The following is a 23895-nucleotide window of genomic DNA, read 5'->3' on the forward strand; positions in this document are numbered from 1 at the left end:
AACCGATACAATTTTTGCACATTTAAATGAAATAAGAGTGTGGACGTAAGTTTCTAAGTTAATCTATGAAAATTAACATAGAAAACTTTGAAAACCCATAGAAATTCCATAAACAGACACAATTTTTGCACCTTTAGATGAAATAAAAGACGTAATTTTCCAAGTTAATCTAGAAAATTAACATAGAAAACTTTGAAAACCCATAGAAATTCCATTAACCGACACAATTTCTGCACCTTCCATAAACCAGCATAACAATATTCCAAATATTTTCTCCACCTCAAAACGGCCAAGCTATCAATTCAGTTTTCTGCAAATATATTGGAAGCAAAATTTTCAATCATTACTGTGAAAAATGTTTTACAAAAATAGATTATTTACAATCTGTTTAAAAAAATCCTAGTACTACAGAGTTCTGAGAATTGCTAGGATTTGAAAATGCACTGTTACTAAAATGGTGGAGGATTTAAAAGTTTAAATACTAAATTTAAAAAGTTGCATTATTTAGAGAAGACAATATTAAACTGGAATCATAGTAGAAAACTAGAATTAATCCAGAAATTAGAATATTATATTCAAGAAGTTTATCGTGAAATTGAGCCAAGAAAAGAGACATTAAATTACTCAAGTCATAAAAATTATCACTCAGAAATTGAAGTAATATCAAAAATGTTTGAACTGTTTCAAATAAGCCCTCACTAATTGTGTTAAGCATTAATTGCTCTTCCAAGTTTCAAATAAGATTGAAATAAGAAAACTCATAAAACTGCGTTCAAATGTAGTTTAATGGTTTATAAACTAAAAAACATAGAATAAATAATCAATAAATAAAACTGATATCCTATGGATTTCTAATAAAAATAATTAGAAAAGAGTAACTGGAAAAATATCATTTAGAGATATAAGAAGAGCATACATAAAAATGAAAATTAATTTATCTCTACCTACAGTACAGAAAACACATTAATGGAACCAAGCTTCATTCATTTTATAATAAAATAATGAAAATTTACGTTTACAAATTAATTATCTTTGTGGAATGTTTCAGCCAAAATTTATTACTATAATATCGGAACACATGGCTTGTAACCATTTTCACTAATGGTATATTACATTCGACAAATAGTAAACTTATTGCAATGAACAAATTAAACAGAAAACATTTGAAAAACTAACTATTTTCAGTCAGAGTTTATCATTAAAACAAAACTAGATCTGCATATTCTATAGTAAATGTCGAAGTAGCATAATATCTAAGAATACATCAATGCCAATGTTTTGAAAGGTACTACAAACTGGCTCTAATCAATCGGAATCAATCAATAAAAATAATCCATCAATCAATTTCATGATGAAATCTTGATGGTACCAACTCAATACAAGAGTTGCAGGGTTTACTGGTCTAGTTAACTTCATAAGTCAAGGTTGATAATAATACAGATAAACAGAAGGATAGTGAGATTATAAAACTTTTTTCTCCTAGTAAGTGAGTTACAATAGCTTAAAAACAAGAAAGACAACCTTATACGACTTTTATGAGATGAAAAATCTGAATGAAATAAGAAAGAAACGGTGGAATTGAATTAGGCAAATCAAGAAAAGACGACATTATTTTATGAGAAGAAAATTCTGAATCAAATACTAAAGAAACAGTCAAATTAGAAACAGATTAAAAGACTTTATCAAGTTATTTACAGGATTATTAACTTCCAAGTGCTTTCATTACTTCACTAACTCAGGGATTGACTAGACTAAAAAAACCTTGAACTGTTAGAAGCATAATGCGATGGAAATTGAAAAAGTAATTAGAACAAACTAAAGAAAATTGAAAAGAAACCCAAACTAATGAATTTAGAAAGTTGATTTGATTAGATGTTGCGTAGTTTAGATTATGAATTTTAAAATATAAAGTTGTTTATGTTGTATAACATAGAATGATGGTTCAAACAGTTTAAAATTGAGACCAAGTTGTTCAAATAAAAACCAATACTTGGCAAATAAAACTTAAAAAAATATATAAATTTGAAAATAGAATAGAAAACCCTGCAACTCAACTAAAACTCCAATCTTCAGCCTAGAATACATTATTTACTTTACACAATCATTTACATCCCATCATAATACTAGCTTACAATAATTTACAGAAATTACTCATTACATTATTCAACTAGTTAAAACTATTACAACTTACAGACAATATTTACAGAGCTTAGGCTAGCGAATAGTTTACACTATCTGGTATACAAGAACACAGTTGAAAATTTTACAATGAATCAATAGATTGTAACTAGAAAATACAGAAAATAATTATCAATATCTTATTCACTTGTAACTGAAGAGTTAAATTTAATTTAAAATCATTCATAAGTAACATAAAATAAAACAGTATGATTAAAATTAATTTGAATCAACATGATTTGAAGCGATATGATAACACAGTCGAGAATTGATAATGAATAAATTATTGATTTGAAGCAATGATTACTCAGTTTTTCTCTCCCGATCTGTGTTTGTTTGTAAAAATAGAATAAATAATACGGTAATAAATTACTGATTAAGACAGTTAAAAATAGATTAAATTCAAAATAAATTATTTGTATTGACACTGACAGGCTAATCAAAATTATTTAAATAGGCAAGGTTTAGTATTGAAAATATATGAGATGTGAACAATATATAATTAACTTGGTTTGCATAAATATAGTTGAATAAACATGTTGGTTCGTAAAGATGAATCAAAATCTAAAGCCTACTAATTAATTTCACAACTTTTCTGAAGCCAACCACTTCTTCAATCAAAATAAACCCTCCAAAAATACCAACTATAAACTCTCATATCCAACCAAACAGAACCGCATTCATATCACAATAATACCAAAATTTTAGAAAGAAATGTCAACCGTTTACAAAATACTAAACCCTAAACAATACATGTTTATAATACAGTTGAATGAAAAGTCAATCAGTACTCCTGGATGAATTCCAGGAAAAATTATTTTTAATGGTATCACATGTCGTTCCCAAAGATTTTGATGAATGAATCCAAAAATTAATAGCATTAAAAAAACCAACAACCAAAAGGTGATATGACTCAATAATATTGGCAGTGAAGTAGCAGCGATGTTTTTCGAATGTACAGTACAATTTGATGAACATAATTAATACAGGACTTTACAAACATAAAAACGACAGACACTGTTGAAAAAGTTAGTACATATACAATATTTTGCAATTTATTGTAAAATTACACATACAAAATTTGCAATTTATTGTAAAATTACACTTACAATATTTTGCAGTTCATTGTAAAATAGATTAATCCAGTTTGAATACATTGGTAATTTATTGAAAAATATTAATCCTGATCAGTTATAGTGTAAAGGAACTTGTGTTGAGTTACAAATTGTAGAATAATAAAAAAATCGCGCAACCAATCCTCAAAAATGCTATATTTTGAGTTGCATGAATTTCCAACCACTCTGTATATTATAAAGACGTGATTCTGCTTATAGTGATGGCCACTTTATAATGGCAGTATTTGATGAGCAATAGTGTTGCTATCCTTGTCTATCATTCAACAAAGCGGATAGCGCTATCTCTTTCTCGCTTTGCTCTGTTGCCAGATCATCTTTTAACAAAGTAGAATAAATTAATAATTAATTAACAAAATATTTTATCTTAATTACGTGAATTCATTATGAAATTATTGAAAAATATAATTTCTTGCTCAATAACATATATATAATGATTATTTTAAACGAGAATGATCAGTTGATATTACATCAATAAACCTGTATCAGCTACCGTCTATAGAAGGTTAGAAAGACCGGTTTCGGTTGTTACAGCATGGTCAATCTCTGATAAACTATCATTGAGGAGTTTATCAGAGATTGACAATGGTGTAACAACCGAAACCGGTCTTTCTAACTTTCGATAAATCTGTGGCTTTTGAAAATTTCCTAGTCTTCTTATTTAATATGAATAATTACCACAATATAAACTACTCAACTACACAAAAAGTCTGTAGAAGGCATTGATTGACAAGACAGAGGATCGGCAACGTTTTCTCCTATCTTTCTCCACTGCCATTATAACGTGGACTTCACTATAGTGGAGAAATATAGGAGACAAGGGTTGCCGATTCTCTGCCTTCCATACAGAAGAGCTGATACCAGTATATCTGATGAAATACCAACTTTTCATTCTTGTTTAAAATTATCTTTCTATTTCATTCATCAAGAAAATACATCTTTAATGATTTAATAATACATTTTCATAATTAAGATGGAATATTTTGTTAATTAGTTATTAATTCTACATTGTTAAAAAGCAATCTGGCAACAGAGCAAAGCGAGAAAGAGATAGCGCTATCCGCTTTGTTGAATAATAGACAAGGATAACAAACACTTCCATTATAACGTGGACTTTACTATAGTTACAGAATGACTTTCAATAAACCAGAAGTTAAAATATCATTATTATCACTAATTCGTTAAAAATTGTAGACGGTAGTATATAATATGTACGTGTAGTTATATATCTATTAATTAACGTGAGATGATACTGATAAAAGGTAACTAACACTACTGTATATATATATATAGTAATACTACACGTACATACAAACACTCACACACGCGCGCGCACACATACAGAGCAGTCGATGTTTTCAAATTAGATAGTAAACGGCCTATTCTTTGCAGAAATCCCAGTCAAAGTTAGATCTAACAAAACCAGTATTTCTTATTCAAAAACGAATAAGTTAAGGCTAGATGCACACCTGTGAGTCAAGACAAGACATGATCAGACACGTTTAGTCACAATACTTCAAATAGTTGTTTATAAAGACATGTCTAATTGCAATGACTCAGCAGTGTGAGTTGCGTCATAAGCAACTATGTGAAGTATTGTGACTAAACGTGTCTGATCATGTCTTGTCTTGTCTTGACTAACTGGTGTGTGTTGCATCATAAACAATTTGAAATATTATGACTAAACGTGTCTGATCATGTCTTGTCTTGACTAACTGGTGTGTGCCTAGCCTGAAACTTTAGAAAACCATATTTTCTCCATCAAAATAGCGGCGTTCAATCAACAAATCATATATTTAAAATATGTACTTAGAATGTATAAATTCAGGGCTACATCCTTTTATTTATAAAATAGAATTACAGTACCCTTTCAAATAAATAAAATAATAGTTTAATTTTAAAACCTGACGTTGGTGTAAACACTGAAACTAGTTCTTATAATTTGAATTCTTATTGCCGGTTGCACAACAGCCGGTTAAATTTTAACCGTGATTAATTCCACGAGAACCAATCCGAGAAGCCGTCTCTTCAAAAGCGCCTTCTATGATTGGTTCACATAAAATTAATCACGGTTAAAATTTAACCGGCTGTTGTGCAACCGGGCCTTAATCTATTATTTTATTTCCATCTAGCTGTTTACCCTGTTGTCAATATTTGCAGTAGCAGAAGTCTTCGGGGTGAATTACATCATTTACTTTAAATTTTCGTTTAATAATTATTATGTTATTAATTATAAAGGGTACTATATTTCTTTTTTATAAATTAAAATATGTAACAAAAAATGAAACTTAATAATAAAATACCTTGTTCACTATAAAACAAGGCACCAAAATACATTTTTATTAAAAATCAGAATAATAAATTAAAATATGTGTATAAAGAACAGGCCGTTACTATCTTCATAATATTTACTAAATTACTATTAGTAGGCTTTCATTAAGAGAGGTTACTTCCAAGCTATCCCAGTTTAGGTCGCACATTATGAATATTAATTGGAGCTTGTTCACATGACAGCGACTTACGCTCGGTTGTCGCGCGGTTGGCAAATCGCTCGATTTGCCAGTCTCGTACACATGACAGCGATTTGCCCTCAGTTAAGTCTGAGATTACAACCGCCGCGATTCGCCGGCGACTACACTAAAACCGAGCGATCGCGCGCAACAACCGAGCGTAAATCGCTGTCATGTGAACAGGCTCTTAGAATACGATCTCACAGTAAAATCTATTAACTAGGGCCGGTTTCCGAGCTCGGGATTAAGCTAAGTTCTAGACTTTAAACAGCTGGAGTCAGAAAATGGGCTTTCCGTAACGAGGCGTAGTCGCAGTTTTTATGATAATCTTTATTTTATGATTTTTATAATTGGAAACGTTTTTCCTTGACGAAATGAAACATTGCTAAATGATTCAAAATAGCTGATACTTTACACTATTATCTCTTTATTTTATTCCTAGTTTTTCGGAATTTAATTTAAACGTGGACTGCGTCTCTACATTATGAATATTAATTAGAATACGATCTCATAGTAATTAGGGCCGGATTCCGAGCTCAGGATCTATTTTATAAATTAAAATATGTAATAAAAAATTATACATAATAATAAAATACCTTTATTTAGTGAGAGGAATATAAATAGAGTATTCCTTTATGTAGTAAAAGCAATTGATATTCGCTTCTTGATTTGTTGATACTTGAGTACGTGATTTCACAAGTGGGATTTCCTGTAACTCATATAAAATATGTGTGATGATTGCTATTGCATGCCCCAAGTAAATTAATCACATTTTGTTTGGCTTGAAAAATTGAATTTCCACCCAAGTTTAGTGTAGTCTTATTGTAAATCAATCGTTCTGACTTAACTACCATCATTATACTCATTAGAATGCCTGTAAGTTTATGCAATAGCTTGAAACCTTGTAGTTAAAATTATTAAGTAATGTACCTGTCCTAAAGTACCTGTTCCAATCCAAAGTAGTATTATAATGTAATGTTAATGTTCCTGTAAATTTTGGTAATATGCTATGAAGTACTGTTTGATCTATAATATTGTGATATTGCTGTGTTCTTCAAGTATTTATTTAAATTATAATTATTCCATTGATGTCTTGATACAATATTTCAGTTATGCAGTAATATTCTATAAGTCTTGATTGTTTGATAATCCACATGGAGTGGAGACAATTATAACAGACATAGAGAGTGAAATCGTGCTCTCTCACGAACTGACACTTTACTTTAGAATTCATTTCTATTGGAGGTTATTGTTGGAATTATAGAATAATTGTGCATGTATCTCTATTTAACTGTATTTCTGTATTTGTATGGCTGGTCCATGAACAAATAAAATGATTATTTATTTATTTAAGATACCTTTATTTATAAAGTGAGCTTGTTGAATGTTAGAGATTCATAGTAATAATGTTTATTGATTGTAACGTGGGTACTTTCATTATTCGCGGTTGAATGCAAATTTATAATTGGATCTTGTTATTAGTTTGATCTATTGCCAAACATTTTGTTCATGTGGTTTAATTTAGTCATTGTCAGAATTTGTTATACTCAACTCATTTGTATGGTTATACCGTGTACAAATAAAATTATTTAAATTTAAATTTATAAATATCTACGTGGGGCGTAGTGTCACAGTCCACGTTTAAATTAAATTTCGAAAAACTAGGAATAAAATAAAGAAGATAATAGTGTGAAGCTTTCAGCTATTTTGAATCATTTAGGAATGTTTCATTTCGTCAAGGAAAAACGTTTCCAATTATTTTAGAAATGAGGCCCCGTTTCGGAGAGCCAATTTTCTGACTCCAGCTGTTTAAAGTCCGGCCTTAAATGTTCATCCAAGAACTAATTCAACAAACAACTAGAGATTTAAAAATTTAATCCATTATTTTTTCCAAAGTTAATTTGTAGGATAAAATTTTGAATCGTAACAATATTCTGACATATTAATATTCACTTTCAACTGTCAGCAACTTTCATCAAAGCACCCTATTCAAAAAATGCTAACAGCTTAAAGAGAATCTCCTCTATGCCAGCTTGTATAGAAGCCGCAGTTGCACAAAAGCCGGTAAAATTTTAACCGCGATTAATTACCGAGAACCAATCAAAGAAGCCGTTCTTATAAAGCCTTCTCTGATTGGTTCTCGTGAAATTAATCACGGTTAAAACTTGACCGGCTTTTGTGCAACCGGCACTTAGGCTGGATTCTCAGAAATCAGTGAACGTATCAGGTACAGTGAGATTTTAGCCGTCCTTATTAAATCTACAAGATTAAACTATTATTTGTTTGATTTTTTATGATTCTGCTGTTATAAAAAATTTTGTAATTATTAGTTAAATTTAACTTTAACTTTCTGCATTATTTCGAAATATTATGTTTTTCTTTTACTGTTTTGCAACTCTCACCAGCGGGCAAAGGTTTTCTTTTTGCTGGTGATGCCTAGATTTTATATTTTATTTTAATTTTATTCAAGTATATGTATGAGTAATTATGTTTATTTATTTATATTTTTAATGATATGTCATATTATAAAGATTTTGTAATATGTTTTGAATATTCTAATTGGCAATAAATGAAATTGATTTGAAAAAAACGGAACTTGGCAAACACATGAACACACATCATCTGTTTGCCAAGGTTAATCTAAAGGTGCGTACAGATTTACGCGCCGCGAACATGATCAATTTACTTTTAATCAGCTGATGCCAAGCTTTATAACTGTATCTTACCGTTTCTGTAAAAATACAGATATAATCAGTTGATTAAGAGTGAATTGCTCATTTTCGCGGCGCGTATATCTGTACGCACCTTAATAGAATTAATGAGGACGGCAAAAATCTGTGTGAGGAACTAGATTTAAAAATTACCGTATTTTACTATCAAATTATATCCTATATGGGTCACTTTCTCCTAACAAGTTGAACTACAATTCTTTAGTGAGGTCCACGTTATAATGGCAGAGGAGAAAGATAGAACAACGTTGCCGAACCTGTCTTGTCAATGGCTTCTATAGACGGCAGCTGATACATGTTTATCAATGTTATATTTAGGCTGGGTGTACACCGAATAGTTAAGACAGGACTAGTCACGCTTAGTCACAATACTTCACATAGTTGACATGTCTATTCGCAATGACTAATCAGTGTGAGTTGCGTCATAAGCAACAGTGTGAAGTATTGTGACTTAACGTGTCTGATCATGTCTTGTCTTGACTAACTGGTGTGCGCCTAGCCTAACACTTCATTCTTATTCATTTATTTATTGTTTTAATTAGAAATCATATGAATATGATCGGGATAGAACAACAGGCATTGCCCAAAACTATTCTCTCCCCAAATTTTGATAAATAATAAAATGTCCGAAAAAAAGGTTATGTTCTTACTGAGGAAAGTTAAAGTTCAAAGCTCTGTCCAAAAATATATATGAGCTGGAAATTTTGAATTTAGAATGATTAAAATACCAAATTATAATCAAATATTGCACTTAATATCACCGCACTTTGTATAAATCAAGTTATTTCAGAAAATTTTGAAGCCAAATATAGGCTACACACAAATTTCCACTAGGCACAGCTGTTACACAATTCTTGTTTAAAATAATCAATTATATTAAGCAATAAATTATATCCTCCAATAATTTCATAATGAATTTACATAATTAAGATGAAATATTTTGTTAATTATTAATTCTACATTGTTAAAAGACGATCTGACAGCAGAGCAAAGTGAGAACGAGATAGCGCTATCCGCTTTGTTGAATGATAGACAAGGACATCTATACAATTGCTAATCAAACACTGTCATTATAACATGGACCTCACTAGTTTAAACCATCAGCTGGCTCAATTACAACACATTATAATGAATGAAACCATACATTGATTAAACGGGTTTAATAGTTGAACAAACTTTGGATAAAGCGACCTCATTTAACTAAATACCTGGAAGCAACCTTTCCACCCCTAATTCAGCCATTATTATGTCCCTCCCCACTCGATCAAATACTCAGTCCGCCCTTCCACCACCCTCTTAGCCCTCACCGTATACCTCTCCCCTCTAGCAATCCTATTTTCGGCGCCAAAATAATGATTCACCGAATTCTTGATATCACTCAGAGAGATCGCCACACCTCCGCCCCTCTGTGAACCCTCACTTTTCACTGGCGACGAAGATGACGTCACCGCACTACTCCTCAACCGTTTCCCATTCACAATTTGGCCGCCGTAGACGGTTGTAAGGTGTGACGTCATCACCCCGCCGTAGAACCCGTTCATCTTTTTCTTGTTGACACACTGTCTCCGTAGACGTCTCCGCTTCACTTCTCCGTTCCTGTTTATCCGAATATCTTTCTCGCTGAGTCGCCGCTTTGTGGGCCGTAGGGTGACTACTGGGGTGAGTGTGATCGGCAACGGGATTTCGGCTGCCAGGCTAGGCAACTCGGGTTGCTCCAGGGTTGCCTCAGTTTCGTCGGCAACACCACCTAGCAACTCGGCTACACTGAACGGATTGTTTTTGCCTGCAATTTAATAAATTTCATTATAATCGTTGTAAATATGTGTTTCTCTAAGCCCTTTCTTTCCATTTTTCTTTTGTATTCATCCTACTTGAACTGTTGATATATCTTACAATCTTGCACTTTTACAACAGTACTCACGGTTTACTTGTTTGACGGACGCGTTTCGTGGCACTGAGCCACATCTTCAGCGTACTAGGAGTAGCTAGGTCCGTCAAACAAGAAAACCGTGAGTATTGTTGTAAAAGTGCAAGATTAACATGAATATGTACAAGATCTTTCTTTCCATTTGAGTACTTTATCTTGATTATGCACTCTTCCCAAATGGTGACAAAAACAGTAAGGAAGTGCAATAGTCTGTAGGTTGCACTCTAATATATGTTAACTTACTATATATATTATTATGCTTACTACTCTATATTTGACTCTTTATTTACTTTCATTTTGTTATTAGCTTGCTTCTAGGAACTCTCCCCCATTCACAGACGTATAGTCTTCTTGGGGGGGGGGGGGATTCCACTCTTCAATGTTGTTACAATTTTAAAACCAAATAGATATGTAATTTATCTTTAAATTTATTATTTTATTGTAACTTAATTATATTGTACTAAATTGTAATTTCATGTAGAAATAAATTGATATTGAAATAAATTCTAATGTTTCAAAGATAGGGGCTCAGGTATCAAGTGCCTATTTTGACCATTTCTTGAGAATCTGAGACATTTTGAGCCACTTAGGCCCGGTTGCATGACAGGCTGTTAAATTTTAACCGTGATTAATTTCACGAGAACCAATCAGAGAAGGCGTTTTTGAAAAGACGGCTTCTCTGATTGGTTCTCTTAGAATTAATCACGGTTAAAATTTAACCGGTTGTTGTGCAACCGGCACTTAGTTTGTCATGTCTTAAGGCATCAAATTTCATTGCAGGCTGATACACCATTTTATTTATTTATTTATTATTTCATCACATTACATCATAATATTGGGAATACTCCCACTTGATAGGTGATTTGTCAAATAATTGCATCCTTGGAACTAAGTAAGATTTCTAACAGGTAAACCTGTTATTCTTAGTCTAAAGAATAACACCAGTTCGGGTATTGACGGTATCAAAAGTAAAACTCTAAAGGAAATAGCCGACTTTGTCTCTGAACCACTCACTTTTATTGTAAATAGATGTTTTAAGGAGGGTATTTTTCCATCTTTATTTAAAATAGCCAAGATAAAACCTCTCTTTAAGTCAGGTGATAAGAAGCTACCGGAAAACTATAGACCAATTAGTATGGTGAGTTCATTAACTAAAATAATGGAGAAGCTAATAAAAAGACAAATTGTGGAATTCTTAGAGTCACATAAGATAATTGAAGATCATCAATTTGGATTTCAAAATAATAAGAGTGCTAACGATGCTTTAATTCAGTTCTCGAACGCTGTGGCAGATCATTTAAATAAAGGAAAGAAAACTCTTGCTATCTTTATTGATTTGGCCAAGGCCTATGATACAGTATCTCATGAGCGCCTATTATGTAAACTAGAAAGGGTTGGAATCAGAGGAACTACATTAAAATTATTTGATAGTTACCTTTCACGTAGGGCACAGATTCTAACTATTAATGACTCAGTTAGTGAAGTTATCAATGACTCTCCTACTGGCTACAGCCTACCTCAAGGTACAGTCTTATCACCAATCCTATTTTTGCTGTATGTAAATGAATTGTTGAAATTGGATCTGAGCGGGGGCGAGGTGTTTTCTTTTGCAGATGATACTGTTCTCTTGTTTTGCGGTGAAACATGGCACCAAGTGTATGGAGCCGCCTCAAGAGGCATCTCCTTACTAAAGAAATGGCTGGATATGAACTCACTAAGTTTGAATATTAAAAAAACAAAATATATTGCATTTTCAAGAAATATAACTGGCCAGGAAGATACGGCATGTAAACTGAAATTGCATATTAATTGTAATGAATTTGATGTTAATACAGGTTGTTGTGATTGCCCCGAAATTGAAAGAACGAGTCACTTGAAATATTTGGGTGTTATAATTGAGCAGGGATTTAAATGGAAGAAACACATAGATTACCTTTGTGATAGATTGAGGTTTGTATCTTATAAATTTTACAAACTAAGATCGATCCTTCGGCTACCAATGCTGAGAATGGTGTACTTCGCTCTGGTGCAATCATTGCTACAATATGGTTTGGTGGTTTGGGGAGGTACGTTCGATACGCATGTAGCTCCTTTATTTAGAGTGCAAAAAATGATAATAAAAACAATATTGAATAAACCAACCATTTATCCCTCAATGAGTGCTTTCAAGGATATTAGAGTCATGACAGTAAGACAAATGTATGTTTTGAGCGTGATTAAATATTTTTGTAGATACAATTTTAATTTTATGCAATTAAATAATGAAAATCATAGGACTAGGTATAATTTGTACAAATTCGCATCATATGTTTCAAACCTAACACTTATTCGTAAGCAATTAATTTATATAGCTCCAAAACTAATAAATTCTATTCCACCCGGCTTATCATAGAACTACCTTCCAAAAGTGTACCAAGGAATATTAAGAAATGGATAACTGAGAGTCATTATTTTGATTTGTATATTGTGTAGATAATTTAATTTACATCCATTGTAATTGTACTACTATTCTGCTAAATTTAAGAGTCTCGATACATAGCTTGATTAATTCTCTTAGAATATAAGTTGTAATTTATTTATGTTATTTTGTATACATCTTTTTTTTTTGTTTTAATTAGATGTGGATGACCGAAGTTTGACAATATGCTACTCCTACTGGCGAACAAGTGATTTTCACTTATGCCAGTGGTTTCATTTCCACCTCTTGTACCTTTATTTTGTTGATAAAATGTAAGTAAACTAGATTAAGGTACATTATCCTAAATTTTGTAATTGTTGAATTTTGTGGAGGAAATAAATTTGATTTGATTTGATTTGATACTGTATCTACTAAACCTGAAAGCAACTTCCTGAAAGCAACAGGACCTTTACGAACTAAAAACTGGATGTACTGAAGTTGCCTACCTAGTGAGATCTCGATGAAATGGATGTCACCAGTTTTGAAACTAGCACAAGCAATTCACCCTGCAATGAAAAAGGAACCACCTAGTCTTCCCCGATCAGTTAGTACTCCTGAAAATGTAGACTGAGTCAGTGTCGTCTAGTCCTGAAACCATATCATAGAGTCGATGTCTATGACTAGTAGCAACTGCCGCTCTGACTCGGTCTACATTTTCCGGGGAACGGGGAAGACCAGGTGGTTTCTTTTTCATCACAGAACCAGTACTTCTAAACGCTGCAACCCATCGGAATACAGTATTTCGATCGGGCATTGCACCTCGACCACCAACTGTAAAATATTGACGAAAAAACGTTGCACTGTGACTACAGATTCATTGTTTCTAAAAAAAAAACTGCTTGACAGCGGACATACGATGTTGTAAAGGCTGATTTACACGGTGCCAGTGACTGGCATGCCAGTTTGGATATTGACTGGAAGGTCACTGGCAAGCGGCGACTGGCATGCCGCCTTACTAGCATGCTGCCGTTTACACGTTGCCAGCTACTGGAACAAGTCGGATGTGTTGGTGTTGTCACATCCTTCGCAGTAAAGTTTAATATATTCATATCATCTACGATTGCTTGCATTGACGCACTTCTTGCTTCGCGATTGCGGTATTCCTTATTAAACATATTCAACAGATCACGGTACAACTGAACAAACTGCACAGTCGTTGTTTCGTTCCAAAGATTTGTCATTTTGAAACTTAATTTAAAGCAATACTAAACACGTGGTTAACGTTCCAGCCGGTGTGCGGTGACTGGCACTGGCGGGCGACTGTTGCCGTTTACACAGTGCCAGTCGGCTGGCGCCACTGAGGTTACGCGGTAAAGGGGGAAGCTGGCGCGCCAGTAAAACAAAAATGTTTGTTCTGCTGGAACGCCAGCTGCTGGCGCGTCCTTGGCTTGCTGGCTTCTCCAGTTACTGGCGTGAGCCGTTTACACAGTGCCAGTAGCTGGCATCCAGTGACTGGCAACCTCAACTGGCAAGCCGACTGGCACCGTGTAAATCAGCCTTAAGTTCCAACGCTCATAACAACTGAAACGGCATAGTATGGGCCGTCTGCCAACGTTCGTTCAAGGGCAATACTCCCCACTGTCACCGAGTATTAGCGGTTCAAAAACATGCGTTTCCTCTGCATCACTCTATATACATTGAAATTACTTAAGATGTATCATGAGACGAATTTACATAGTATAAACTGAAATAAAAATTATTTAAACTGTACATGACTTGAAACAAATGCAATGTAGAATTGCTATAAGATAATAATGTTTTGTATCTACATAAATGGCGCAGCTTTGAACATATCAATGTCCATCCTTTGGAAAGAATACACAAAATATCCTTCCCAGCAACTCTCTACAAAAATGAGAGATGAATGGACCTGAGGTCCACGTTATAATGGCAGGAAAACAGCGTTGCCGATTCTCAGCCTCAATTAATTATAATTCTACATTGTTGAAGACAGATTTGGCAAAATTGCAGAGCTAGAAAGGGGTAGCGCTATCTGCTTTGTCGAAGGATAGCAACACCAATGTTAATCAAATACTGCCATTATAACGTGGACTTGACTATATAGCTTTAGGAGGGTTTCATTCACGTCACTGACCTTGGAAATCCTTGGGCGGCGGTATAATCGAATCCAGCGTGCCGTGAGACGTTGTATCATCATCATCATCGTCATCCTCCTCATCATCACTCTCCTCCCCATCGCTATCATCCTCCTCCTCCTCCTCTTCCTCCTCCTCATCGGTGGACACGAGCGATATGGTGTTGGCAGTGGTGGGCGGGTCGTTGCCCCTAGGGGGGGTGGTGTTGTTGCTGCTGCCGCTGCTAGGGGGCGTGTCGGACGAGGGAGGGGTTAGTGGGAGGTCGGCGCTCATTTTTTGACTCTAAAAACAGAAAAAACACAAATTATCCACTAAAATCGAAAAAAACACAAAATATTATGGACTCAAAATTGGACAAAAATCGTAAAGTGTAAACATAACCTATTTTTGGACAATTTCTATGTAAATTTGGGAAAGGAACAGTTTTTGGCTTTAAGCCTGTTGTTCATTCCCCAATCATTCATAGTTGACAATGATTCAATGTATAAATAGAATTAATAAAATTGAAAATTTAGGGAATTTGTTAGGCTAGGGTTGGATCAACTATAGTGAGGTCCACGTTATAATGGCAGTGGAGAAAGATAGCAAACAACGTTGCCGATCGTCTATCTCTTCAATGCCTTCTATAGACGGTAGCTGATACAGGTTTATTGATGTAATATTAACTGTTCATTCTCATTTGAAATAATCAATTAGTATATTTTATTAAGCAAAATAACTATATTTTTCAATAATTTCATAATGAATTTTCTTAATCAAGATGAAATATTTGTGTTAATTAATAATAATTAATAATTTGTGTTAATTATATTTTTCAATAATTTCATAATGAATTTGAATGATTAAGATGAAATACTTTGTTACTGAATTATTCATTATATATTGTTAAAAGACGATGTAATATTTATTGTTCATTCTCGTTTAAAATACATTTTTTTCAATAATTTCATAATCAAGATGAAATACTTTGTTAATTATTATATCTACATTGTTAAAAACCGATCTGGCAACAGAGCAAAGCGTGACAGAGATAGCGCTATACGCTTTGTTGAATGATAGACAAGGATAGCAGTACCATTGCTGATCAAACACTGCCGTTATAACGTGGACCTCACTATAAGTTAGACTTTGAACATGTTCAAATATGAAATTGTAGAAAATGAGACCAACTTACGGTAGCAATGGCATCTTTGAGCAGTTTCCTGGCTTTGCGCGCCAGCAAGTCTTTCATCTTTTTGTTTTCAGCCTTTTGCGCTCTGATTCGCTTCTCGATTTGCGACCGCGACTCCGGAAAGCACGGCACCGAACTCTTTATACAAACCTGCAAGCACAACTTATACAAGTGAAAAAACTGTTACAGTATATGAGAACAGTTTTACCATTTAAAATAGTTTCAACAGTTATATACAAACCTAAAAGGACAATTCATACAAGTAGAAGAACGGTTATAAATGAGAACAGATTTACCAGAGATTGATAGTGGTTTCACAACCGGAACCAGTATCTCTATTTTTAATAAGTCTGTTGTTGGAAGTGAGTCATGGACAATATTGCAGCCAGAAGAGCAGACCTGTTGAATGTATTTCAGAGAAAGATGCTGCGAAGAATATATGGACCTGTTTGTGAGGCAGGACATTGGCGTATCCGTTAGCAACACTCTATAGAGAACCTCCACTATCGGCCCACATAAGATTGATGCGGCTCCGATGGGCAGGACATTTGCAACGGATGCCAGATGTGCGTGCGCCAAGGAAGGTATTCGTGGGACAGGCTGGAGGAAGGAGACCTGTTGGAAGACTAAGATTGATTGATTGATTGATTGAGTACTTTATTTATGTAGATTACAATATATACTGGCTTATACACTTATATACAATAGCTTACAATACAGCAAAATTATAGATGAATTTACATAATATAGACTAAGAAAATAATTATTGAACTGTATATGATATGAAAAAGCAATTTGTAATATAATAACTATAGATAATAATCATATTGTTATGCATCTACATAAATTGGCGGAGCTTTGGACATATCAATGTCCATTCTTCGGAAAGAATATTAAAAATATCCTCCCCACTAACTCTCTACCAAATAAGAGAGAGATGGGAGGATAGAATGGCAAAGGACGCTAGGGAAATGCTACGTGTGAGGAGATGGAAAGGTGCAGCAACGGATGAAGATGGCTGGAGGCAAAGTTTAATTGAGGCCAAAGCCCGATTTAAGCTGTAGCGCCATTGGAGAGAGAGAGAGAGAGCGAGAGAGCCTCTGTCATCTGATCTACACAGCAAATCTAATACGAAAACACTAGCGTTCGAAATTCTGGTCCCCCACAACTAGAACACCAGAGTGAATATTGAGAAATTTGTATCGTAGAAACAATCACACTGAAATTAAGCAGACCTGTTATTTTAATTAATATAATACTTGCAAATCAAGTGATTGAAATACCTTATGGCCGGTAGCAGGCATGCCCTTAGGCAGCAGTAGGGGCCTGGCATCTATATGAAGCATCTTAATGCCCGCCTGCACCTTGTCCGATCGCCACGCCTTGGGCAGAATGCCTTCCACAATATCCCCATTGTGGTTGTGGTTGCTCTGGTTCACGTGGTTCTTTACATCAGTCTTTTGTGGCGAAGCAACTGGCCTGCTCAAAAACAAACAAATTATAATTATTGCAACCAATACAAATTAAACCATACAATACAAATTAACCATAGTTCAAAATAAAGCTCCATTTTAATTAAATATTTGAACATATACAGAGGGATCCAAAAAACTGTATACACTAATCAACAGTGAACGTTAACATAACAAAATAACGTTTAGTTATGGATCTTACTTGGTTTATTAATTGTAGTTCGATGTTTTGTCAAAAGGTAATTTTTTCATACAAACTGTAACAACTGCCAGTGAGTTAATAAAACAAATACAGTAGAATACAAAGAAGGCAGGTGGCAAATAGTACGGTAAAGCCTTGTACACACGTCCGTACAGATTCGCGCGAACAATCGTATGTACACATGCCTCGACATTCACTGTACGTCCTTGTGGACGCGTTCCACGTATGCCTCGGCATTCACTGTACGTCCTTGTGGACGCGTTCCACGTATGCCTCGACATTCACTGTACGTCCTTGTGGACGCGTTCCACGTATGCCTCGACATTCACTGTACGTCCTTGTGGACGCGTTCCACGTATGCCTCGGCATTCACTGTACGTCCTTGTGGACGCGTTCCACGTATGCCTCGACATTCACTGTACGTCCTTGTGGACGCGTTCCACGTATGCCTCGACATTCACTGTACGTCCTTGTGGACGCGTTCCACGTATGCCTCGGCATTCAAAGAGCTATCTGATTTGCAGACGACACGAAGACATGGTAGATGTAAATTTCCACATCATGACAACAATGGTGTCATTCCATCATTGAAGATAATATTATCACAAAATGCAGCTGTATCATTTATTTTAATGACTTGTATAATAAAATCAATAATAAAACTTAAAAAAACGATGTTGGTGGGTTGAAAGATTGTAGGTTGAAGTAAGGAAATAAATTGCTACAAGATATGAGATTGACAATTCAAACTTTATTGGGATGTTAAAACATTATTTTGTTAATATACTGAATCTAATTCAACTAGTTATTCAAACAAATGATACCATTATGAGGAAAGCAATAAATTTACAAGAACGTTGGGCCTCAACTTTGAGATTCTTAGCATTAGGCGATTCATTTGTTGGTTTCCAATATCTATTCTGAAAAAAAACGCACGTTAACTGTCGGTCCCGGCTGAAGTATGACAGTCGTGAGGCCCATTGACGGCTTAAATTATATATTTAGGCGGTGGGACCTTCCCGAAAGGGACTCCCCACCAACAAAAGCCATACGAATTTACTTTTTTTTATCTATTCTGAATCTCAAAAAAGAAAATTTCCACAATAATACCAGAAGTTTTGATGACCTAATCAAAGCACTTAACACTTTCTCACAGAATTGACAGTCTTCTTTAACGAAATTAGCCATAAATTGAATCAAATACTAAATTTCTGTCCATTTTTAACTAACTATGTTCATACACATGACAAAACAAGATTCTCCAAAAGATTAGCTTGAAGATTTACCAAGGAATACTAGTTCAAAGTTTGAATAAATCTCACTATAAATAGCCTAGCTATCTAAAACATATAATATCATATTGAAGATTACAATTTTAATTAGGCTACCAACTCTGATATAATAAAACAAACACAATATGATCTGATAGCCACAGTAAAATGATATGTGAGCTGTACTTTTTTTGTAGGAATCCTGTAGAGAAGCTATTTTCACTTAAATTATACAGTTCTAAATTTTTTAATCATGATACAAATTATAATATACTCCATGCATGTTTCTATTTAAATATTTGACAATCCACATATCCTACAAAATTCCTACAATTTACAATTAGTTATTGGATCACAATTTGATTTGTCATTCATTAACCTAATTAATTGGGATTAGGTTATGACGCCTTCAATGTTTACGTTTTGCCTCACCCGTATGGCAAAATCGCGTCCACACGTACATTCAATGCTCGCCCGAGGCGCCTTTGAGCACGCCAAAATACCGACAGGGTTCCGGTTCGCCCACATGCCTCAGCGAACAGTGTCCAGACGTGCGAATGCAAGCCCATACACGTATGGGCACCCGAGGCAAACGTACGTGTGTACACCGTTTTAGTAAGGAGAAGAAATGGAGGGGGGGAAAACAAGAGAAGAAAAAAGAAGATTCAATGTCAAAGAGTGTATACATTTTGTTCACCCCTCTGTATTTTCTTGAAGAGTATATTAGTATATACCATAATTGAATATTATTAACTAGAACTGACAAGTCGAATTGTTCTCCTTCTTTTTCTTCTCCTCCTTGAACTTTCAACTATCAAAGTTCCCCGCGTATAATATTCACATTTCCTTGAAGGGCTACTAAGGGCCGCTTTCCGAGCTCGCGATTTAGCTGAGTTCTAGACTTTAAACAGTTGTAGTCAGAAAATTGGCTTTCCGAAACGGGGCGTGTAATCGTAGTCCACTAGAAAATTTAACTCAACATAAAGTACAGAGAAAATAGTGTAAAGTTTCAGCTATTTTGAATTATTTATGAAAGTTTCATTTCGTCGACGAAAAACGTTTCCAATTATAGAAACGAGAAAATAAAGACTATCTAAGCCCCGTTTCGGAAAGTCAATTTTCTGACTCCAGCTGTTTAAAGTCTAGAACTTAACTGAATCCCGAGCTCGGAAACCAGCCCTAAAAGGTGATGAATAATAGAACATAAAAGGGTATTCGAGAATTTTCATTTCATTCCTCCCTATGGGTCAAGCCACATGATGCGTTTTTGCAGTGGCGGTGGATGAGTCGGCAGAGCAGGAAGCTCTCCGATTGGCTGATTATCAGCTGATTCCCGAACGCTAATCCAATCATTGGGTGACCCAATTGGATTATCCCAGGGCTCTCCAACCTACAGCCCGCGGGCCACATCCGGCCCGCCAAGAGTTATTGCAACAGATTTTTTTAAATATATATTTACACAAAGAAGGTAACCTACTTCCATTTTACAGTTCTCTCCCAGAAAAAGACTTTAAAAAACATAAAAAACCATGCTGAAGCTATGTTTTCTCGTTTTGGATCTCCCTACAATTGTGAGCAGAAATTTTCAAAAATAAAGTTTGTTAAATCCAAATAGAAATCTTCCTTTTTTCACTTTTTGTGTAGTTGAGAAGTTGATATTGTGGTAATTATTCATATTGAATGAAAAAGACTAAGAAATTGTCAAAAAACCACTGATTTATTGATAATTAGAAAGACCGGTTTCGGTTATTACACCATTGTCAATCTCTGATAAACTAAAACTAAATACAAGAGCAGCAGAATTTTGACAATTTCTTAGTCTTTTTCATTCAATAGAAATCTTCCTTATCAGATGAACATTTGAAATAAATTTCAATGATTGGAACCACAAAGTTTGATCCTAAATGGGCGGACAATCTGAGTGTAAAACAAAATGCAATATTGTCACTAAAAATAAATATCCTCTTTTAGCTTGGTAACTTTTTGTAAATTCGTGTATTGTCAAGTTGTCTTATTACTATTGAAAAAAGTTATATTTTATTTATTTATTTATTAGAACAGTCACAAACACGATATTTGGAAAGAGAAACAGGCAATTGCCCAAAACTTCTTCAATTCCTTGATTTCGGCACATAAATAGTCCAAAGTGAGGTTAAGTTTAAAATTTCTGTTTTCACCAAAGATTAACACTCATTTGATTTTGTTTAACTTGCTAAACTCATGCATTCTCAAGTTTTCTTATGACCTTTTTACACTCAATAAATTTGACTTTGTATTGAAATGAAATTAATTGGTTTGTTCCTTCCTGTGTTTTAATTAAACCTACTTAAAACTCCTCATATTATTTTAATGGAAATATAATAATTTTACGCCCCCCAAATCCCCCGTCGTTTGTGGCCCACAAGTCAAATTCCACGTACATCCTTTTTATTGGCCCTCTAAGCCTCTCTAGAATTAACAATGTGGCCCTTGGATTGATTGATTGATTGATTGAGTACTTTATTTATGTAGATTACAAATATATACTGGCTTATACACTTGTATACAATAGCTTACAATACAGCAAAGTTATAGATGAATTTACATAATATAGACTAAGAAAATAACTATTGAACTGTATATTATATGAAAAAGCAATTTGTAATAAGTAAAGATAATATTGTTATGCATCTACATAAATTGGCGGAGCTTTGGACATATCAATGTCCATTCTTTGGGAAGAATATTAAAAATATCCTCCCCACTAACTCTCAACCAAAAAATGGATGGAAAAGGTTGGAGACCCCTGGATTATCCAATGATTGGATTAGCGTTCGGGAATCAGCTGATAATCAGCCAATCGGAGAGCTTCCTGCTCTGCCGACTCATCCGCCGCCACTGCAAAAACGCATCATGTGGCTTGGTCCTAAAAGTAACAACTATATACTTTCCATTCGACCACTGCAGATAGTTCAAAGTGAATCAGTTCAGCAGTAACTTATTTCAATTTCTAGCAACTTAGTAACATTTATCAATAACTAACACTAACCTGTGTGGTAGGAACTTGCAGGTAGGGTTGGCGTTGAGTAGCCGTTGCTCTGTGAGAGGGGTGGCGGTGGGGAGGGTTGGCAGCCGCGGTACGGGTGGTGGAGGGGGTGGTACACGCATGCGCAGTCCCCACAATGAGCTGTTCTTCTTCAGTTCGCGCGCACTTTTAAACCTGTTCAACAAAAGTGAAAAAAAATCTACTAAAAATTGAAGAGATAGCTGAACTAAAAGTGAATCTTATACTAGTAATACAACTGACCACTAATCAAATATAGGTATTTATAGATTAAAAACAGAATCAGGGAAAGGACTGTTCCTTGAGGAAGGCTGCATTCAGATAGAGTTAGGCTCAACTCACACTTACGCGTCTTAAGTAGAGAAGAGACTGCAACTTCAGTCCCTCCCCGATGCAGCATGTGTTTTCAAATGGTGACACTCAGACCAGTCGATTCTAGTCTCCGCGACCTCACCACTGTGAGACTGTGAGAGCGGCGACTCGACATGTTGGTCGAGAAGCGACTTGAGTTACATAGCACCATGTATTTATAATTAAATTGAGGTTATGTTTTATGAAAGTGATGTTCTATCAGTTTAGATAAGACAATAATAATAATGATATAAGATAATACATTCATAATAATTATTATAGATTCAAGATTTCTTTATTGCGAAAAACATTTATATACAAATGCATAGCATCGTCATAATAAATTTAACATGGTAAATAAAAAGTATTTACATTCATAGAAATAGAAATTCAAACACAAGCATACAAACAGCAAACAAAAATACCCTCAAATTAGAAACTCCTCTTTTCTATACGGGCTTTGTATTCTTTTGTATAAAATTTGATACATACGCAGTAGTGACTAATTATTGGATCTCACATTTCTAATAATATGAGGTTAGAAATGGAGTGGAATCGAACTGAAGTAGTGACAATGAGCAAGAAAGTCGTAAGGTCGAGAGACTGGAGTATCCTCGACTGGAGTCGTACGATTTGAATCAAGGTAGTGTGAGTTGAGCCTTACTCTACTCGTTTTTAATAAGATGATAAAAAAATTGTTGTATTACCACAAGGTACCGTCTTGTCCCCGATTTTATTTTTACTCTATATCAACGACATCTTTTAACTAAATATTGATAGTTCGAAAATAATTTCCTTTGCTGACGATACGGCTGTAATAGTTAAGGACTGCTCATGGTTAGAGACGTACTCGAGAGCAGAAAGAGTAATATCCATTGTTAAACAATGGCTTGATATTAATACATTGAGTATAAATACATCAAAAACTGAATATATTACATTTTCTCCTACAATAGTTGGTCAACCAAACGATGCTATGAATTTAAAAATACATACAAATTGTGATTTTGAGAAATGGAAGGATTGTGCATGCCCTCAACTAAAAAATGAAAAATCTATAAAGTATCTGGGCATCATGGTTGATTGTAACCTTAAGTGGGAGCCTCATATAGAATATATTTGTAAACGCTTAAAATTTATTTCCTTTATCTTTTATAAAGTCCGTAAAATATTAGACATTAAATTACTTAGGGTCCTTTACTTTGCCTATGTTCAATCGGTGCTGCAATATGGGTTAGTGGTATGGGGAGGAGCGTATGATGTTTTCATGAATAAAATTTTTACATTTCAAAAAATGATAATAAAAGCAATTCTTAATAAGCCAAGGGCTTTTTTCTAGTAGTGAAACATTTGC

The 23895-nt window shown here is 34.4% G+C and overlaps 1 protein-coding gene across 1 annotated transcript in view; it reads right to left on the reverse strand.

The window, feature by feature from the left end:
• Positions 1-9634: 9634 nt before the first annotated feature.
• LOC111049761 overlaps positions 9635-23895 on the reverse strand; it is a 29472-nt gene continuing 15211 nt past the window's right edge. Inside the window, exons 9-13 of the mRNA XM_039433415.1 lie at positions 22176-22346; positions 17486-17681; positions 16206-16352; positions 15031-15313; positions 9635-10333 (exon numbers count right to left, since the gene is read on the reverse strand). Of these exons, the coding sequence (XP_039289349.1) occupies positions 9795-10333; positions 15031-15313; positions 16206-16352; positions 17486-17681; positions 22176-22346 (1336 nt within the window). The 3' untranslated portion in view covers positions 9635-9794. The remainder of the gene's footprint in view (positions 10334-15030; positions 15314-16205; positions 16353-17485; positions 17682-22175; positions 22347-23895) is intronic.

This window comes from Nilaparvata lugens, chromosome 7, assembly GCF_014356525.2.
Source record: "Nilaparvata lugens isolate BPH chromosome 7, ASM1435652v1, whole genome shotgun sequence".
Lineage (NCBI taxonomy): Eukaryota > Metazoa > Arthropoda > Insecta > Hemiptera > Delphacidae > Nilaparvata > Nilaparvata lugens.